This window comes from Sphaerodactylus townsendi, linkage group LG03, assembly GCF_021028975.2.
Source record: "Sphaerodactylus townsendi isolate TG3544 linkage group LG03, MPM_Stown_v2.3, whole genome shotgun sequence".
Lineage (NCBI taxonomy): Eukaryota > Metazoa > Chordata > Lepidosauria > Squamata > Sphaerodactylidae > Sphaerodactylus > Sphaerodactylus townsendi.
This window is the reverse complement of record NC_059427.1, coordinates 9,096,982-9,114,723: the sequence shown is the minus strand read 5'-3', so window position 1 is coordinate 9,114,723 and position 17,742 is coordinate 9,096,982. Positions and strand designations below refer to the sequence as shown.

The 17,742-nt window shown below is 43.9% G+C and overlaps 1 protein-coding gene and 1 non-coding gene across 2 annotated transcripts in view; one reads left to right on the top strand and one right to left on the bottom strand.

Annotated features, from left to right (window-relative positions):
- The first annotated feature begins 498 nt into the window (after window positions 1-498).
- LOC125429873 (zinc finger protein 84-like) overlaps window positions 499-17,742 on the top strand; it is a 35,157-nt gene continuing 17,913 nt past the window's right edge. The window contains exons 1-4 of the mRNA XM_048491414.1: window positions 499-666; window positions 2,023-2,630; window positions 3,135-3,844; window positions 12,021-12,126. Of these exons, the coding sequence (XP_048347371.1) occupies window positions 567-666; window positions 2,023-2,630; window positions 3,135-3,844; window positions 12,021-12,126 (1,524 nt within the window). The 5' untranslated portion in view covers window positions 499-566. The remainder of the gene's footprint in view (window positions 667-2,022; window positions 2,631-3,134; window positions 3,845-12,020; window positions 12,127-17,742) is intronic.
- Window positions 12,786-12,896, bottom strand: LOC125430373. The gene has a single exon (XR_007244156.1). It is a non-coding gene; the product is annotated as a U5 spliceosomal RNA (small nuclear RNA).

Here is a 17,742-nt window from a genome sequence, read left to right as displayed (position 1 = left end):
CCTGGATTCAAGGGCCCAGCTAGTGTCAGTGGCATCTATAGTCCCTCAAGGCTCATGAGTATCTTGTGTTTCTCTTCCACCTCTCCCTCTACTTTCTAGAAAGGCTGAGTCTTCTTGCTGGGTGTACATAGGGCAAGGTTTCACAGCCCTGGGAACCGGGATGCAGGAAGCATGGGTTCTACACAAGCTGGCCAGATAGAATAGGAGGCGGGAGGCTAATTCTCCTTCTTCCCTTTTCCCTCCCTCGCATGAGCAGTGAAGAAGCAGTGTTCAGGGTTCTTGTTTTGCAGCAGGGTGAAAACAGCTGCTACAGTTCCTCCAGTCCAGGGTATGTGAGGGTGAGGCAAGGACAGCAGGGAGTCTCCTCTCTCCTTTCTCAGGGGACTTTTTCTGTTACAGCTGGTGCTGAGGGGGCCCAGGCAAAAGGCTCTGAACGGCACTCCTTTTACCCCCTGAACCCTCCCAAAATGTCCCCTTCCAACACACCATCTCTGCCTGGCATGACCTCTGAAGACTGAAGTCTCTGCCTTTTCTTTCAGTCTCTGGTTTCTTTTGAAGAGGTGGCCATGTCTTTCACAGAGGAAGAATGGGCCCTGCTAGTTCCAGACCAAAGATCTCTTTATGAAGACGTCATGCTGGAGAACTATAAGAGCGTAGCTTCTCTGGGTAAGGAACTTTCACAGGTGCCAGAATCACACATTTCTGCCTTTGGGATTATTAACTAATCAAAATCTTGAACACTAATACGTTGCATTGAGGTCTGTTCCACTATTTGCTCCCTTGTCAGCTGACTCAAGTGTTTGTCCATGTCAGCTGATTCCAGTGTTGTGGCCATTACCCAAACCACAGAGAAGTGTTCCAGCCTGAGGCCAATGCAGGACTGAGAGGAGAAGAAGAAGAAGAGTTTGGATTTATACCCCCCTCCCTTTCTCTCCTGTAGGGAGACTCAAAGGAACTGACAATCTTGTTTCCCTTCCTCCCCCCCACCCCCCGCCCCAACAAACTCCCTGTGCGGTAGGTGGGTCTGAGAGAACTCAGAAGAACTGTGACTAGCCCAAGGTCACCCAGCTGGCATGTGTTGGAGTGCACAGGCTAATCTGAATTCTAGACGATAAGCCTCACCTCGGCTCAGAGTGGCAGGAAGCGGGGAATCCAAACCCAAGGTTCCTCTCCAGATTATATTGAACCTGCTCGTTAACACACCTTTCACCGCTTTGCTACTCTTAACCACGACATCACTGCTTCTTCAAGAAGACTCTGGAAGGAGCCACATCCTAATTTCTCAATTAGAACATGCTCTCCAGATGGGATTACAGTGATCCCCTCTAACTGTGATCTGAAGAGGCATCATGGTGTAATATGTGAGAGCGATGGACTCTGATCTGGAGTGAAAGATTTGATTCCCCCCTACTCCACATGAGTGGTGGGTTCTCAAAAATGAAAATCTGGCCTTTGGAAAGACTTTCAGTAAGAATAATTTCTGAGAGGCAAATTCCTTTAGGAGAGAAATTGTATGACTGCCTGAAGTGCAGAAAGACCTTCAATAGGAAACCAGCCGTTTCATCCCATCAAGCTCAGTCAGGTGAGGGCGTGTACAATCGTTAGTGTAAGGCTGAACACACTCAGACAAAGCTAACTTTAAAAAAGAAACTTTATTGATTTGTGTTGCCCTAACTACAGGGTGCTGGAACTGAGGATTCTTATTTATTCCTAAACGCAATAGCAACCAATCAACTCCCTCTCCCCCTCCTGGTCTCTGGCCTCTCATTGGCTAGGAAGCTCTGGTGGGATGTGGCTTCCCAACTCGTTTTCCTGCTCTGTTGTGAAAAGGCGGGAGCTGGTGCTTGCTGGGAGTTGTAGTCCTGGCAGTTAGATTGCAAACCAAGCTTTTCTGGGGCAGCAGGCTTCAATGTTCTTTCAAAGTGTATGATAATGTAGTGAAACATTTGTGTGTGGATGGAACTTCTAGGGAAGATCAGACTTCCTTGTGCAGATTGTAACAGGATTTCCTTTTTATTCCAGCAGGGGATGAACAGTGGAATGAGGGTGATGAGACAGTGCTAAATAAAGTACAGAACAAAGATTTGGAAGGAATCTTCAGGAATCGAGATGGGCCTAATAAGTGGAAAGGAAGTCACATGGCTGAAAATAGGGATAAACCTATTTCATGCCAAGGGCAGGATTTCAATGAACTAATCCAAATAGCAGAGGAAGCATGTAAGTGCTTGGAATGTGGGATGACCTTCTCAGATCAAAGCCGATATGAGATTTATCTGCAAATGCACACTGGAAAGAAGACCCATCAGTGCTTGGAGTTTGGAAAGAATTTTGTCCACAGAACAGAGATACCTCGCCATCAAAGAACATATAAAGGCGAGAAACCTTATAGCTGCACAGACTGTGACAGGAGCTTCTCACAAAAATCAGATCTTTTTCAAAACCATTGTCAGATTCAATCAGGAGAGAATCCATTAATCCGCATAGAGAGTGGAAAGGCCTTCTTTGATATAAGAAAGGGTAATGTACATCTTCCAAAGCACAGTATAATAAGGGCACATAAATGTTTTTGGTGTGGAAAGTTCTTAAGCTGCAGATCAAAGCTCCTGTTGCACCAAAGAACTCACACAAAGGATAGACCTTTTGAATGCTCAGAATGTGGAAAGAGATTCATTCGGAATACCAGTCTTCAACGGCATCACAAAACTCACACAAATGAGAGACCTTTTGAATGCACAGAGTGTGGAAAGAGATTCATTGACATTAGCAATCTTCAAAAGCATCAAAGAACTCACACAAAGGAGAGACCTTTTGAATGCTCAGAGTGTGGAAAGAGATTCAGTCAGAGTGGCCATCTTCAAAGGCATCAAAGGAGTCACACAAATGAGAGACCTTTTGAATGCTCAGATTGTGGAAAGAGATTCAGTCAGAGAGCCTATCTTCACATACATCAAAGAATTCACACAAAGGAGAGACCTTTTGAGTGCTCAGAGTGTGGAAAGAGATTCAGTCAAAGAAGCAGTCTTCAAAGGCATCAAAGAACTCACACAAAGGAGAGACCTTTTCAATGCGCAGAGTGTGGAAAAAGATTCCGCTGGAGCAGCAGTTTTCAAATGCATCAAAGCACACACACAAAGGAGAGACCTTTTGAATGCTCAGAGTGTGGAAAGAGATTCAGTCAGAGTGGCCATCTTCAACGACATCAAAGAACACACACAAAGGAGAGACTTTTTGAATGCTCAGAGTGTGGAAAGAGATTCAGTCTGAATAACACTCTTCAAAGGCATCAAAGAACACACACAAAGGAGAGACCTTTTGAATGTATAGAGTGTGGAAAGAGATTCAGTCAGAGTGGCCATCTTCACACACATCAAAGAACTCATTCAAATGAGAGACATGTTGAATGCTCAGAGTGTGGAAAAAGATTCAGTCAGAGTGGCCATCTTCAAAGGCATCAAAGGACTCACACCGAGAGACCTTTTGAATGCACAGAGTGTGGAAAGAGATTCATTGACATTAGCAGTCTTCAAAAGCATCAAAGAACTCACACAAAGGAGAGACCTTTTGAATGCTCAGTGTGTGGAAAGAGATTCAATCTGAATTGCACTCTTCAAAGGCATCTAAGAACACACACAAAGGAGAAACCTTATGAATGCTCAGAGTGTGGAAAGAGATTCAGTCAGAGTGCCCATCTTCAAACACATCAAAGAACTCACACAAAGGAGAGACCTTTTGAATGCTTAGAGTGTGGAAAGAGATTCAGTCATAGTAGCTCTCTTCAAAATCATCAAAGAATTCACACGGGGAGACCTTTTGAATACTCAGTGTGGAAAGAGATTCAGTCATAGTAACACTTTTCAAAAGCATCAGAGAACCCATACGGGGAGAGACCTTCCCCTGTCCACTCTCAGATGAGGCACCCAAAATTGATCCCCTTCTTCTCTTAATAGTTTGGAGGGTACTCCCTGGATAATGGAAAGTACTTTTGTATGCTCAGTGTGTGGAAAGAAGTTCACTCTGCATGGCTAGCAGATATTGTTTAACCATATTTTAAGAGGGCAGAGGGTTCCAGAGTCATGGAGGGAAATGGAAATAATAACAATAAAGAGTTAAAGAAAGGAAATAAAAAAGCAATAGGACCAAGAAAGGTCTTGCTAGATATATTGGAAAAATGGAGAGGTAAATGGATGCCTGGCATCCTGGATGTGGCACCTTTAAGAAGTGTGGTTGGCAAAAAAAAGTGATAAAAATATTGAAAAGAAAATGAATTCAAACTGTGGCAAATTTGATTAGGGAAGGAGGAGAAATTATGACATTACAAAATTTTATAGAGATAGAAGGAAATGAGAACTGGTTGGTTTTGAGAGGCATTTGGGAAAGGATAAAGGTTTCACGGATAAAAGAAGAATGTATAATGTCGAAATGTCTGGAACTCGGAGGAGGACCTACTCGTGATCCCTGGCCCTGGCCCAAAAATGATCAGGCTGGCCTTTTCAGCCCTGGCCCCTACCTGGTGGAACAGGCTCCCTAGGGAGATCAGGGCCCTGCGGGACTTACAGAGTTTCCGCAGGGCCTGCAAGACAGACCTGTTCCACCAGGCGTTTTGCCAGCCAGGGTAAAGATACATCTACCATGTCATCTGGCCTCCCGTGGGCACAAGGGGGGGAGGGGGGAGCCAGACGCCATCCACATTTTAAAATGGGTTCTGTTTTTATGTAATTAGTATTTAAATTATGTTTTAAGGTATGTTTTAACCTGTTGTGAACCACCCTGAGCCCTCAGGGGGAGGGCGGTATATAAAACTAATAAATAAATAAATAATAAAATATATGGAAAATGCAAAGGGAAAATTCTAGGGCATGTTTACAAATATATGGTAGATAATAAGGAATTCATTATAAGAACATTGAAACAAAAATGGGAGAAGGAAGGATTTCCAGACATTGGTAATACTGAAAAATTAATAGACAGTTGGAAAAATATAAAGATTGAGAAATATATGGAGTTAGAAAGAAAAGTGATATTAAAATGGTATAGAACACCAGAACAACTAGCATACATGATAAAAGGACTTAGTTCTAAATGCTGGCACTGTGGTGACCAAGAGGCATATTATAATAAGCTTCATATGTGGATAGAATGTGCAGAAGTAAAAAAATTTTGGACAATTGTATTGTTACATATCGAGAAACTGGTGAGGATAAATATTGATTTAAATAATGACCTTAATGTTCATGGGTGTAATGGAAGACAGAAGGGTGGGATAAACAATATAGTTATATGTATAAAATAAATGACTTAAAGCAAGCACATGCAACAATAGCCTTTGGTTGAAAAGAAAAGAAAAAATGGACACTTCAGAAATGTTTAGAAATATATCTGGGAACAAGTGACACTTGATATTTTCGGAGCATTAACCAAAAATAAGACGTGGCAAGATAAACACAATGAAATTTTGAAGATATGGATACTATACATGGACTGGATGAAAGAAGCTCGAGTCAATGAAGAAATATGGGAGAAGAGGCAACAGACAATGAACTTACTGCTGTTTGTGTGATAAAACTATGAAGAAGAAGTAATGGGGGGAGGGAGAAAAGGGGGGAAGTATCATTTGAAAATGTATGAAGAAGGAAATTACTATAAACTGTAAAATTCAAATGATACAATAAAAATATTTTTAAAAAAGAGAAGAGCCCCATAAAAACAATAGATCTCAAATCCTGCAATTATTTCTCTTCTACCCTATTGTTTTCAATAGATAGTCCGTTAAATGTTTCCAGTTTTATACTGTCCCTTAATGAAGTTGTTTGCTTTTTCTGAATATTTTGTGACTTTCTGTATCTGGTCTTCCTTTGTTGAAATTTTTTCATGTCTCTATTTCTGTGCATACAACATCCATGCAGCTGTAGACAGATACATGAAGTGCAATCTGTATTAATTTGGGATGACACCTCCCAGTAGTCCCAAAAGAAAAACTTGGGGTTTTTTCACCATTCTTATCTTTAATATTTTTTGTATTTCTTTGAGTATTATGCCCCAAAAGGAGTTAGACTCTGTACACAACCACCACATATGAAAAAAGGATACCTCATATTTGAAATTGTCAGAATGCTTTCAAGTTCTCCTGTTGCGGATGAGAGGTTCAGAAACCTACCAGTGCAATCTTCCGGTCTAAACATCTCAGACAAGTGACATCAGTCCCTAGGTTTAAAAACAACTGGATGTGGGTTCCTTCTCCATGAAAGTTTCAGGCGGGGGTTTGGAGCTGCAGCTGCTTCAGTGGCTGTGAGGGAAGACATGTTGTGGCACAGACGGGAAAGGGGGAGAGTTTCTCTTCTAATTCTCCGTTCATACCCTAGATGGTGGTATACTTCTGTACCAAGACAGTGATTGGAGGCATCATCCTCTGGTGGTTCCAGTCCTATTTGGCCGATGGGCTCCTGAAGTAGAGCTAGAGGACCCCTGCATGACACCTGCCACAAGGCACCCAAGAGCTCTTGTACTCCATACTTTGTGGTCTGGAATGTTCTGTTGGAGTTTGAGAGTCCAGGCAGCATCTCTGCTGGTGTCTTTGTTCAGGCCTCAAATGTGAGGGACTCTTTGGAAGCATTGGACGGGATCTCTTTCCAGTGCCCTCTCCTTCCTTCAGACAGGAGGCTGGTTCCAATGTTTACCCCAGAGCTGGAAGAATTATCAAGAATTCCTCTTAACTGCACGGTTGAAGAAGGTTGACAGTGGTGGGAATAGAGGAAACTTTCCAGTAAATTTTATGCTAAAACATCCAACGTCTAAGTCGTTCTTGTTTCCTATAATCTCTATATATAAAAAGCTAACAGTGTTTTTGTTAGTGGTAGTAACTGCTGGGCCAATTCCTCTGAAAATTCCCAGCCACTATAGTCAGCCAGGTGAGAGTGTTTTTAGATGTTCTCATACCTGAAATTTCACACCTGGTCCAGGTAAAACGCCTTTTTCCTGACGCTCCATGGTGAAGGACATGCAGCTGCCTGTGTGTAACTGTCACCCTTAGAATGTTAGTGCAGCTTAGAATGTTCACTCAGATGGCCAGATATGAGCAGTGAAACAGTACATAGGCAGTAACTTGAGTGGAAGTGAATCACATACACATACATACGAGGGAGAGGGAAGGGTGGCATGCAAGGGAAGAGAGGGAGGGAGAGGAAAGGGACGGAGGGGGAGGCATGCAAGGGAAGAGAAGTGAGAGAGGGGAGAGAGTGAGGGGTGGCATGCAAGGGAGGGGAGGCAGGGGCCCAGCATCTTGGTATGACCCACCCACCCTAGCGGAGGGAAAGGGGAGGGAGGGAGGGGGAGGGGTGGCATGCAAGGGAAGAGAAGTGAGGAAGGGAAGAGAGTGAGGGGCGACATGCAAGGGACGGGAGGGAGGGGCCAGGCACCCTAGATTCCCTGAATACTGCACTTACAGTTAAGAAAACCAGGCATGCATTACTCAGGTGTAAGCTTGGTACAGCAACTGTGACATACTTTGAATGGCTGCATCATGCTTCTTCAGAGTGGTTGTTGGGTTTCCTCAGAAGCTACAACCTGCTACTCACCAACCAAACTTACTCCCAGGTAAAGGATCATGACCAGCCAGCCTAGATGTGTGGGAGGGGTGCCTTTCCATTCCCCACCCCCCACCAGGAATGCGGGCACACACATCAATGACATCGCACAGTATCAGGCTGCGTGTTTGCATGAGCACGTACTGCTGGCCTCTGCAATTGATTTGCTGCTACTGTTCCTTTTCCATTTCACCACAATAAGCCACAGCAACGCGTGGCCAGGCCCCGCTAGTTAATACTAAATGGGTTCTATTGCCAATGAAATATTAAGTTTACTGAGCATTTTTAAATTGTAATAAATGTTGTACTGATAATAACTTGGTTGCCATTTGGGGGCTTTAGAACAACCACAGGAAACAATGCTGAGAGTTTCATGCCTTAGTTAAAGTGTTACTGCTATTGTCTGGCAGCTAACAGCAAGCACCCCCTCCTTTTGAGCCTGGGACCCCTGATATAATATGCTGAGTGTGACTCCAAAATGGCTGCTAGATCAGGTGAAGCAGCCACCAAATGACTGCTTTAGCAGGTAAAGCCAAAAATGTAGGGATCAGTGGCGTAACTAGGCAAACTGGAGCCCTGGGCAAAACCTGAGTTTGATCCCCCCCCAGGCGCATGCCCAATGCAACGTGCACCCCCCCCCCTTGTAGCTAAATGGAGGATACCTAGGTTAGAATCCTTGCGTTTCCTCCAGAATCCGCTACACCATCAGCCCAAATACCACTGGGCTGCGCTGGCAGGGGCTGGATGGAACTTTCGTAGTTTCTGAACATCTGAGAGCCGCAGGCTCCCACCCCCGATCTAGGCAACTGGAATTTGGCCCCCATGTAAGGCAAGCCAAATTTCCCCCACTGTGACCAAGCAGGCACGATTTCACACCAGGTTGTTTCAAAGTCACCCATCACATTATAGAACATGCCCTAACCACAAATCTGGAGCACAGCAATAAGCCATGCCACACAGCAGAAATAATTTTGAAAACATTTTCAAAATAAGCTTTCAAAATGTTTCTGATACTGCCATGAAAATATTTTATGGTGTTGTATCCAGTCCTCCAATTGGGGAAACAGCATCACTTTCAATGCTCTTAAAGGAGAATCTATTCTAGTTTAAAACAAGGACGCTGGAATCCGTCCCCCAAAGTCAAGCATCATTTTCAATGGTATTTAACTAGGAGTTCAGATTCTCCTCCTTTTAACTAATCTTAAAGGGAGAATCTAGTTCCTAGTTTAACAACATTGAAAGTGAGATGCTATTTTGGGTTGATTCTCCCCACCTGGAAACAGCATCATTTTGCAATGTATTTAGTTCAGAACCTCTAGATTCTCCCTTTAAATCCATGTCAAAGGTGGGGGGATTTAAAAGGAAAATCTGGGGAATTTGGGAGGTGCCCGCTGGCAGAGGTGCAATTGTTAAGCTAGCAGCACTAAACTTTCAGGGTATCTTTAGAGACTTCAATGATACCACTCCAGTTTCCAGGAAGTTTGTCCAGGGGTCCATGCCATGGACCCTCTAATGTGTAGCTCCCCATCTTCTGTTAGTCTCCCATTGGAAATAATGGATGATGGGCACCCCTTTGGGAGTCCATAGTTTGGATTCCTCAACTAAACTCACAAAACTGGGTGGTACTGTGCAAAAAGATTCTCCTGATGACAATTCCCAGGTTTGGTGAAGTTTGTTCAGGGTCCAGTGCCATCAACCCCTCAAAGGTGTAGCCCCATCTTCTATTAGCTCCCATTGGAAACAATGGGGAATGGGGCACCCCCTTTGGGAGTCCATAACTTTGATCTCTCAGAACCAACCACCAAACCTTTTGCAGGATATTCCCAGGAGATTCTCCCAAACAATCCCTGAAATTGCGCTAGCCTAAACTGCACTCCCTGAAGTTGTTAAAAAACCAGAAAAACACTGTCGCGCCCCACAAATCCAACCTGCAGTTTTTGCACCCCCCCATTGGCCGTGTTTCCAGGGCAACTGCCCACTTTGCCCAATGGGAGGAACGCCTCTGGTAGGGATGCACCTGTGGCGTGTTTGCCTAGCGACATGGGGTACCCCATGTCCCTGGGCACCCCCCTCCCCAGTGGAGGGCGCAAAAATGTCAGGTTCGTTTGTGTGTGTTTTGTATTTTTTAGTGTTTTTCAGTTTTTAGGCTAGCAGCACCAAAATTTCAGGAATTTTTTAGGAGACTCTCCTGATGATACCACCCAATTTAGATAAGGTTTGGTTCAGGGGGTCATTATTTTTGTATATATAAAATCTAGTTTATGTAGAAGCTGTACCTAACTGTGATAATTATGAAATAATACTTGGATTATTATACATGGATATTTGTACTGAATGTTTGGTTGGTACATTTATATTTTCTAGAATCCTCCAATAAGGCTCATAATTAATTTGAGAATAATTATCTACATAGAAGACTACTGTGACAAAAGAAATTTCTACTAAAGATTATTTCAACAGCCTACTTCTCTTGAAAAAGATTACGAAAAAAGATTACAAAAACGCCTCAGTACGCACGAAGTGTTCAAGGAGAAGAACTTTTGGATATTTATAATTTCTCAGACAAATCTTAGTATGGACATCTATAATTTCTTAAACAAGACTAAATTTCGAAAATCACGTTGTATTATTATGGTACTGAATTTATTGGTTATGAGTAAATGAGAATTGTCATTGGTGACATTACCATTGTGTTTTACATCATTACTCAATATATTGGTGCATTAGTGTGATTGCCATCGCCTGTGTGCATTTGTTTGCATAAAGTATTTTCTGAACATTTGGTGAATGTTCCTTTATGTTACTGGGCTAATTTTTAAATACTTTTTTGTTTTCTACCTAGCTATCCACTGGCTGACAATGTGTCTGAGCATTAACAGAATGTCTTTTGATCACCACTGAGCAACCACAGCCAGACTTTACACATCTGGATGAGGGAGCATGTTTTGGTCAAATTGGGATTTAAAGTACACATTTAATTGTATTAACTCAGCAATCAAGGAATAAGAGGGGAAGTCCTCCTATGGATTAAAAACTGGTCGAGAAACAGGAAGCAAAGAGTGGGTGTAAATGGGAAATTCCCACAATGGAGAGATGTAGGGAGTGGTGTCCCCCAAGGATCCATTTTGGGACCAGTGCTCTAACCTATTCTGCTGCTGCTGCTTCTCCCAAGCACCTGGTCTGCTAAGGCATTTGCAATCTCCTTACGAGTTTTCCAGAATTTCAGTATTTCCAAATAAAATGTTATGTCCAGTTTTGTTTAGAGCATGTTCTGCTACTGCAGATTTTTCAGGATGGTTTAGTGGACAGTGTATTTTGTGCTATGTTCAGCAAAGGACAAGAGAGGCCCCCTCACTTCTGCAGGAGTCTATTGCATACCCTACAGTTGTGGAAAGGTCTATATTGGAACTACAAAACGCAGCATCCAGACTCGTATTAAGGAGCACGAAAGACACTGTTGGCTTAACCATCCTGAAAAATGGAAAGAGATTATCGAAGAGATGGGAAAAGTGCAGAGAAGGGCAATGAGGATGATTGAGGGATTGGAGCACCTTCCTTATGAGGAGAGGCTGCAGCGTTGGGACTCTAGTTTGGAGAGGAGACATCTGAGTGGGGATATGATTGAAGTCTATAAAATTATGCATATAGAAAATGTTGACAGATACATTTTTTCCTCTCTTTCTCACAATACTAAAACCAGGGGGCATACATTGAAAATGCTGGGGGGAAGAATTAGGACTAATAAAAGGAAACATTTCTTCATGCAACGCGTGATTGTTATTTGGAATATGCTGCCATAGGAGGTGGTGATGGCCAATAACCTGGATAGCTTTAAAAATGATCTGGATTTGTGTTGGGACAATGCTCAGGATCCTGGGGTTGATCAAGGAAGGCTGTGGAATTGCTGGCTGGACATTTCTCTCCTCCACTTAGCCACTCTTTACGGGGGAAGATCCTGCCTTATTAATCCATCCGCCCCCCGCCCCCAGCCCTACTGGCTGTATTTCCTCCTAACCGTGCCCAATCCATTCTTGGGTGCTGAGTCCCTGACTCTGCTGGAAGCCAGGGCACTCCCCCTTCCCACTTCAGAGTTAGGTCAGGACTCCCTGTCCTGCTGCAAACTTTGAGGAGAGATCCAGAGGAGGGAAGGCCCAGAGGAGGCGGAAGAAGACTGCAGACTCAGCACATCATTTCCAAAGGCATGAGATTCCAGGTGGCCCAGTGCAGATCGCAGAAGTGTGAGGGGATCCCCACTGGCTTAGCCCCCCTGTATTGAGAGTGGGGTGTTATATCTGCTCCCCATGTCTGCTCTCGAGTCAGCCACTGACCTCTGAGAGACCCTGCTGTGGGTGCAGGGGAGAATATTTCCCTAAAAACTCCCCGTCCTCCAACTACCTTCCTCTTTCCTTCTCCTTGATGCACAAGTCCCCTGCCCCCTAGTGTCCATCCAGACATTCCTTCAACCCACCCTGCAAATCTCAGTCCCTTGAAATGCAGGGAAGGCCCTGGATACTTGCCCCCGCCCACGTGCCTCTCAGGGATAAGGGTGAGGAGCCAGGGGGCAGCCCCAGAGCCTTTTCTTCGGGATGGCCCTCGCTCCCTGTCAAAGTTTGGCCTCTTCATGCCAATTCTTGACATGTCTCCAGGACTGGATATGGCATCTGTAACCCCTGCAATGCATATTGTTCCCACCCTGCTTTTCTTCCTTTGCTTTTTGCTTTCAAGGCTATTGTGCTGTGCATGCCTGCTTTAGAGGGAAGGAGGCCCCAGGTGCACAACTGGCTGGCATCAGTTTCTGTGGGGCAGAGACAGTGGGGGGGACCTTTGCCCCTAAGTTGGGGGGAAAACACACCCCCTCCCACTGTTTTCTCCCTACCTACCAATGCAAAATGGCCTTTGCAATTTCTTCAGGGAGGGGAAAGAGCAGCCCCCCCCCACCCCACCAGGGTTGGACAGAGTGGGGCGAACCAGGAGAAAGAGGGGGGGGGGACTTGCTGGTGGAGATTGGAAATGTTATTGCTGTTGTTATATTTACTATCCCACTCTTCCTGCTGGAGCAGGCTCAGAGCAGCTAATAACAAAGATAAAATACAATTTATTGTCTAAGGCTTTCACGGCCGGATTCAACTGGTTCTGGTGGGTTTTCCGGCCTGCGTGGCCATGGCGAAACGTTAGGAACAAAATCCACCAGACCACGGCCACACAGCCTGGAAAATCCACCAGAACCAATAAAATACAATTGATATAAAATCCTCTCCACGGAAATCTTTAGTGAAAGGTGAAAGATTTATGCGATTTGAAGAGAAATCAGAGTATTTTATTTTATCCTTATCTGTTTTAATCCGTATTATATGCCAATAAAGGCTTAGTGATTGACTGATTGATTGATATAAAATCATAAAATCCAAACGATAAACCTCATATAAGGCAGGCTGCACTGAAACAGTTCGCCACCCCCAGGTTTAAAGATAAAAAGAAATTGGAGGGGGGGGTGGCATGAGGGAGGGGGGGCCAGTCCACTTTTGTGGAGGGGGAGATGCTCCCATTATCATAGCCGTGCATTATCTCCGGCAGGGGAAAACCAGATCTCCAGAACTAGCTTTCTCAAAATAGGGACTATTGACTTACTGCCTTCAGTAAATGCTACTGATCAACAATAAAAAGTCTGTTTATTGGCTTAAGGACTGAGACCTAACAGCAGCCATTGGTTTATCAGCTGCTGTTTCCTGTGATGTACAAATTATTTCAGTACAAAAAATAGAACCTCTAGCTTTCATTTCTTTTCTTTATTTTTAAGATCCCACTAACAACCTCTGTCAGGGATAGCACTAATGATCAGTGCTTATTAAAAAATTTCCTTTGGGTTGAGTTAAATTTTCCAGGGAGTGGGGTAGGGATTAGGGAAACTCTTTTAACTTTTGCTTGGTGGACTGCAGTGACATCTAGTGACTGGAATCTGTGATTACTCATATAATCATGTGAGGGGGGGGGGGGGTTCTCCTGAAGGAATAATTCCAGACGGGTAGTTATGGTATTTGTAGCAGTGAAATAAAACAGACATCCACCAGCAGCTTAAGGACTAACAAAAATGGATTCCAGCATAAACTGTGGCGACTCAGAGCTTATGGATGGAATAAATTCTCTATAGATGTTTATGTGAAACTTCCTTAAAGAATTATTTATTATTTATTTATATTTAATTTATTTATATTCTAGATTTATATTCTCCCCCCTCCCCCCACTGTAGGAGGTCTTGGGGTGGCTAACAAGTCAAATATGAATTTCAAATCAGAACAGTTAAAACAGAGTAAACTCCATGAAATAAATAATAATAAAAATGGGGCTCCTGAAAGGCGCCTTTCCCAGTGGCCTGAAGGTTGCTAAAGATACACAAAAGCCCAGTTTTTCAATCTGCTATATCTCTGTGATTTTCATAGATGCCCAATAGGCAGAAACTTAAAAGGTGCTGCTTTGGCTAGCATGGAAAGACAGGGATGGCAGAGGCTCTGTATGAATTTATGCTTGTCGGGCAGCTGTGGAAGCTGTAACAGAAAAGGGGGAAACTATGAGAGCCTTTTGTCATCCTTATACATAATTGCCTAAGGGATAGAATGTCCAGCGACAAACCCCCAGCCAATGGGTGTGCAGGACTCACAACATTCCATCCCATTCCCGCCCACCTTCCCCCAACTCTGAGCTCCCCCCCCCCTAAACAATCTGGGCTGTTCTCCTGGAGGGAAAGAGGAGGAGGAAGGGGTCCCCATCCCTCCCCCCTTCTTGAACCCATTTTATTTTAATTCAAAATGGGCTTTAATGCTAGTTTATACAATAAATGCACAACACAGCACGGCAGAACAGACCTGCAAGTCTATGAAATAAGCAGGAAACAGTCAAAACTGACTCTTCAAATTATCACTTACTGGACAGCGATTATAGTCTACTTGCGTGTAAATTTTAAGTCCACTTGTGTCTAAATTTCCCACAGAACTTTTTGTCTTTCTCAAATGCTGCACATGTTAGCATTCTTCTTTTGGGTGTGGTATCCTAGGAACAACTAGAGAATTTGTTAGTTGCAATCCCTATGCAGAACATATCAAGATCAACATAATTCGTGTCATAATATTCCCCGTTACTATGCACGGGTGTGAAAGTTGGGCAACGAAGAAAGCTGCTAGGAAGAAAGTAAGATTCATTTGATACATGATATTGAAGGAGAGTTGTATGGATACCATAGACAGACAAAAGTAAAAAAATAAGTGAGTTTTAGATCAAATGAAGCCTGAATTCTCCTTAGAAGCTAAACTGACTAAACTGAGGCTATCATACTTTGACTACATTATAGGAATAGAAGAGTCACTGGAAAAGATAACAATGTTAGGAAAACTTTGAGGCAGCAGGAAAAGAGGAAGACCCAACATGAGATGGATTGGTTCTATAAACGATGCCATGGCCCTCGGTTTGCAGGACCCGAGCAAGGCTATTTATGATAGGATATTTTGGAGGATGTTAATTTATATGGTCACCATAAGTCGGAAGGGGCTTGATGGCCCTTAACACACAAACAGAGGTATTGTAGCATGATCAAGGAGTTGAAGCCATGTCCTTTCTAGAAGACCATCTAGCTCCTTCTGCAGGTTGGCAATCTGACCTGGCAAGTAACATTACCCTTCTTAGGGTAATGTAACATCAAGAAGGAAAATTCCTGGAGATTTCAGAGCGAAGCCTGGGAAGACGGATCATGGGGCTTAATGTTATAGAGTCCACCCTTGAAAGCAGCCACTCTTCACGGGGAAATTTCTCTGTAGGCTATAAAATCAGTTGTCTTTCTGGAGATCTCTAGGATGTACCTAGAAGTTGGCAGCCCTACAAGCCCCTCTGTGACAACACATTTTATTTCTCTTCTTACCAGACAGTTATATTCTTAACTATTCCCCAATTTTCTCTTGCAACAAATCGCTTGCCAAGATCAGCCATTCCTTCTTTTTCATGAGCTGCCACCTACTCAGCTTTCACCTCTTTGAAGGCAAAGCAAGGTGGGATGACCATTTCCTTAAATAAATAAACACGTACAAAGAAGACAGAACTGCTGAAGCCTTTTGTCTAAAACAACCTCTTCCCCAATAGAGAAAAGAGACTTTTAATTAACAATAATTAATAATAATGCTAACGACTAAATTAAATTTTAATTAAAGATTAGATTAAAGATTAAATTTCATTTCGATGCTTGATGGCCAGGGTTTGAGGGTTAACATTCAGTGCAGAAGAATCTGGAAGACTGCATGAAATAATTTGGTGAATTTCTGATTTTTTGTGAATGCTTCTGACTTTGATTTTGAAGCACAAATAAAAAAATTGCACACAAGAAATAAAACGGGGGAAAGAAAAGGAAAGAAACTCTCCCACTACTAGTTTTCCAGGGTCCACAAGAAACCCCCTTCGATTTTGACGCAGCAAACTCTCCTCCCCGAAAGGGTTAAAACCGACTGTGCTCCTCGCACGGAAAAGCCTAGAAAAGCCCACGGAGATTTGCGCAGGAGGGGAGGCATGCGAGGGAAGGGCCTTCCTGTATCGCTCCCTTTCCCTCTCTCATCCCCCCCCGCTGGAGGGGAACCCGGGCTTGCAGATCGTTCCCTTCCCCGGGTTTATTTGGATCCCCACGAGACGTCGAGGCGTGGCTTGCAAGGTGAACGGCGAGGATCCGGCTGGGGTTTGCAAAGCGGGGGGACGGGATCCTGCAAAAAGGAAGGCGGGAGAAAGAAGAAACCGGACAGGCATCCTTCTGCCCTCGATCCCTCCAGTCCACCTCCCGCCTCCTTTTGCAAGGATGTTGTTCCAAACGCGCTCCATTTAGGCTAAACGTTGTGCGATCCGGGAAGTTCTTACTCCGGTGTTTGCAGCGTTAAGTCAGTAGGCAAAGCAGTTCCCCCGCCTGCTTATTTCTCTGGGTCATCCCGCCTCGCCTGGATGCATTGTTCCAGTTTTGGGGCATATATGATATTGCATTTTGGATTTTTAGTCTATAACAGTGATGGCGAACCTTTTTGAGACCGAGTGCCCAAATTGCAACCCAAAACCCACTTATTTATTGCAAAGTGCCAACCCGGCAATTTAACCTGAATACTGAGGTTTTAGTTTAGAAAAAAAGAGTTGTCTCCAAGGCGTGAGTTACTCAGGAGTAGTCAGTGGTCATCAGTTGCTTTGCTTTGAAGCAACCGGGCAACTCTTCCAACAGGTGAATCACAACCCTGGGAGGGTTTACTCAGAAGCAAGCCCCATTGCCAGCAACCAAGCTTACTCCCAAGTAAAGGATCACGCTTTAGTTCTTCCCATGAAAATCAGTGGGGTTTAACAGCGCTTAATAGGGTTACCTACACTGCTTCCACAAAACTAGGTCTTAGGTTTAATGCTAATAATCGAGCCCAGTGGCCCAGGCCAGCCTAGATGTGTATGGGAGGGGCACTCTGTTTGCACGTGCCCACAGAGAGGGCTCGGAGTGCCACCTCTGGCACCCGTGGCGTAGGTTCGCCACCACTGGTCTATAATGTTTGATCGATTACTCTACAGCTGCGCTTTGCAATAGCTGCGGCAGCAATGAGTTCATTAAACATCATTTTAAAAATCACAAGACTGACCCAGGTTTCAGATGGTTGATAGAACAAGGTAGACAAGTCCAACCTCCAACAAAGGGAGCTTTGTTTTTTTGAAAGCTTATGCCCTGGAAATCTTGTTAGAAACCAAAGCAGTATTTAAAAATGGGCAAGATAGTACAGCCTGGCATAACAAAAATAAAATCTGAACAGCACGAATCAAAACTCACTTGCCTTTAAAAAGGCTTTTCTTTCTTACTAAAGAGAGCGCTTTGGGAACAGGATAAATTTGTGGTCCCTCTGCAGCTACCAGCCATTCTAGTGAAAATAAACCCTCCATGTTCAGAGGCAGTCTGCCTGCAAATACCAGTGGTTGGGCAGCCATGTGAAGCTCTGGTTTCTGCGCTTTTCTCTGAGGCCCTGTTTTTCCACCGGGGGAAATGCAGTGTTGGATTAGATAGATTGCCTGATCCAGTGTGGTTTTTACATGATTAAATTTACAGTTGTATCAGCCGCAGTCATTAGTGGGGTGAGACGTAGGAATTAAGCAGGTAAAGTTTTTTCTAGTGGTGAGA